We start from the raw sequence: 3,388 nt of genomic DNA on the forward strand, positions 1-3,388 counted from the left end.
TTGAAAAGAGTGTCCCATGATCTCGTGCAGAATCCTCTTTGTAAAATACCTGATGATAGATCTGAAATGCAATGCATTTTATAGTACAGTAAGCAAACAATTTCATGTAGGAGGAAGATATAAATTAAATTGGTAATATATTTATTCAAATAAGGCACAAATATATCAAGTTAATTAAAACATTGTTTTGGCGGTTGTGCTACAGTAATTAACTGCTAATCAATACTGTTGTGAATAAACAGCTTGAGTTCAAACTTTGAGTGAGCTCACCCACCTCAAACAGGTTTCGGATTGCATGCCAATCCTCAAACTTGAAGACAAGGCCTTCCAGTCTGTGTTCCCTGCTCTCTCCTTCCGCAAAGGCCCACTGAATGTTCCGACTGTTCCCCTCTGTCAGCCTGTCACCGCCGACTAAGACGCTTGCCCCTCCATGTGGGTCCTTTGGAACATACCTGCATGACACATCAAGTAGATTTTCAAAGCTTTATCAACACACTTCTCTTCAGATCAAGCTGTAATTAATAAATATCGTCGCCTTAGTTCAGGCCAAAATAAGGCACGGGGGCCGCTTGCAGCGTGTAATCAAGCCCCTGCACTCAACTAAACAATATTGGAATGTTATAAATAGAAACATACAGGCATTTTCTAATATAGATGTCATGAATCAGAGTTGACTTCTGTGCTAAAAAGCTGTTATTGCACAACGTATGTGCTTGTGCATCTTCATTCTAAAGGAGCAAGTGGTTTCTATTTGTTTGTTTCTCTGCCATTTTTGTCCCACATTGTGAGATTTGTGATGATTTTGGTCAGTAATGATGTCACAATGTCTAGGATATGCGAAGTTGGGCAATTGTGCGCAGAGTAATGTCACTCGAGCACTCCATGATGCCATCGAGATGCGTAGTGGTGGAAAAGCACTAAGTTGAGTGCAGGTGTCACTTTTCAACCAACTATGGTCGGTGAAATGCACAATACTGACATCAGATAGATTATTAGTGGCCTGCCTTGGAATTTATGAAGCACGATGGGAGTCCTACTTACTCATTCTGGAGGTGTTGTAGAACGTCCACCAAGTCCCCAGATTGGTTCTCATCTTTGAACATAAGTCCAAGAGGGTGCTATGAAGAGACAATATATGGATTATAGTCTCATAAAGGTTTGTGTTAAAATCCTATGCCAGTACACTAGTCATTACTTGCTCTACTTAAGAAGTTAACTCAACGGACAAATCCTAATTGTACTGTACATAATTTAATACTTACGTGGGTGGAGGCCTCTGCCATTATTGCTGAATATTGATGAGGGATGTGATGAACCACGACAGGCGATAATGGCTTGAAGGCATCCAGGTACTGTGTTATGATTCGGCTCCCCAGGACCATGAACTCACGGCGCATATGGGCTTGGACCTTAGGATCAGGGAGGGACTTAGCAATGTCATAGTCCAACATTGGCTGAGTTGGCTTGTCCCTGCTGAGATGGTTGGTGGGCACTCTGTCTTCAACGGCCATATGGTGGATCCAGTGGATGGATTTGTTTGTTCGGCTGATAGACTGGTGGTGTGTGCGAATGAAGAAGTCCACATTGTCAAATATAATTGAATATGTGGGTGGTGGAGTTGAATGTGTTGATGGTGCTGTTGCTACAGGCAAGACACTGATGCCCAGATCTGCCATTTCAGCATCTGTTAATGAGCTGAAGGTTAACTCAGCGGTTTCCCCTGTATCAAAAACAAACACAAACAAACACACACAAACAACAGAAAAAGAAACATTAAGAAATGTTGACACAAATAGACTCAGAAAATTAGAATTGACAACACTACTGCAGTAACAATATAAACAACGAACACCAAAAATACTGTCTGGCCCTTCTCACCTGACAAGACAGACAGTTCCATGCTGTGGATAGCTTTATCCAGGTCCCTCGCACTCGCAGTGTCACTCAGTGGGGTTGTTGCAGGAGCTCCAGCCGCATCCATTGTCTTGCCAGTGTTTTCCACTCCTTCAACAGTGCTTCCACCTTCAGCAGTGCCTGTGTCCTGAGGAAGATTTCGTTGGCTACTTTCAGTAGGTGAAAATCTTCGCCACAGGTGTTTGCTAATTCTTTCTGTTTTCCTACAGCGTTGTTGTGTGTTGTTGTTATGCCCAGTTTGCTTAGCCTTTTAAAAACTGCCTTCTTCGCTCCGCCATACTGTAGGACACTATCCACATAATATGCAAAGGCTGATAAGCGGGGTTGCCTTCCTCTCAAAGCTATCGCAGCAGCAGCACAAGTGACATGGGGAGACTGATTGGTGATTCGATCTAATATGGCAAATAGGAATGGTGACAGACGCTGGAGATCTAACAGCAAATTTGCAAATGAGAATGCCTTCAAATCATCTGCTGATGACTTAAACAGCATAAAACCGTGGTATGGGTTACAAAGTATTTTGCTCTCATCCTCGATGACTTGAAGGACATTTTCCATCAGTTCTCCAAATAGTTCTTTGTGTCTGACTATCAGATTGGCTGCTGTTGTCCAATTTTCCCTTGTGATGTGTTCCACAATCCCTGCTGTGCTGTTGTCACACACTGTTGTTTTCCCCCTGATGTTAACCTGAAAGACAAACAAAGGGGTTTATTATTAATTAGAACACGGCTCTCTCGAATACTCGATTCTGATTGGTCAATCAACAATATTCACCGACCGCTGCTCTGCCACACCTGGATTAATCAGTTGGTAAGAGCATTTTGTCCGCAGACGCTACTAATTAGGCCAACCAGTTGCAGCTGTGGTGTCTTGTGTGCCAATTACGAATGAAACCGCTTTGTGTTGAAAACGCTATTAAAAAATCTATTTGAATAATTATTTTTGTCAGATTATTGAATGATTTAGTTGTAGGCCGTGTTCTAAGCGGGATAATGTATACTGAGCCGGTGATTACTGGAAATAATGACCTTCAGGTGAATATTAAGCCCTCCGCTGCGCGTCGGGCTAAATCATTCACCTGTCGGTCATTATTTCCACAGTAATCACCGGCTCAGTATACATTATCCCTTACGTAACCATAACTGTCACTATGCATATTTAATTATAATGTATCAGCCTCTGATTCAGCTTTATTGGCCATGCATGTGTTCAAATAACATGAATTTCACTCGTTGTTTTGTTGCTCACAATGCACTGACACAGAAAAGAGCTCCAAACCAGGACAAGGGGGGTGAACAGAGGCAAACATAAATATTTCCTACCATGCAAAGATATAGATACAGTACACACACACACAGAGGTCACCCAGTGTGCCTTGACAATGTAAGTTGATCAAAGGCTAGCTCTGGCTCTTGGGGGGGCCCACTATAGGAGATTAACATAGTAGAAGTGTGTGTGTGTGTGTGTGTGTGTG

At 42.5% G+C, this 3,388-nt stretch overlaps 1 protein-coding gene across 1 annotated transcript in view; it reads left to right on the top strand.

Moving 5' to 3' along the window:
* Window positions 1–1,603: 1,603 nt before the first annotated feature.
* The window catches only part of LOC310779428 (WD repeat-containing protein 55-like), a gene marked incomplete at both ends in the record, with an annotated part of 11,996 nt that continues 10,211 nt past the window's right edge, over window positions 1,604–3,388 (top strand). The window contains one exon of the mRNA XM_083639961.1: window positions 1,604–1,648. Within this exon, the coding sequence (XP_083496087.1) occupies window positions 1,604–1,648 (45 nt within the window). The remainder of the gene's footprint in view (window positions 1,649–3,388) is intronic.

Source organism: Poromitra crassiceps (assembly GCF_964638095.1).
Source record: "Poromitra crassiceps genome assembly, chromosome: 7".
Lineage (NCBI taxonomy): Eukaryota > Metazoa > Chordata > Actinopteri > Beryciformes > Melamphaidae > Poromitra > Poromitra crassiceps.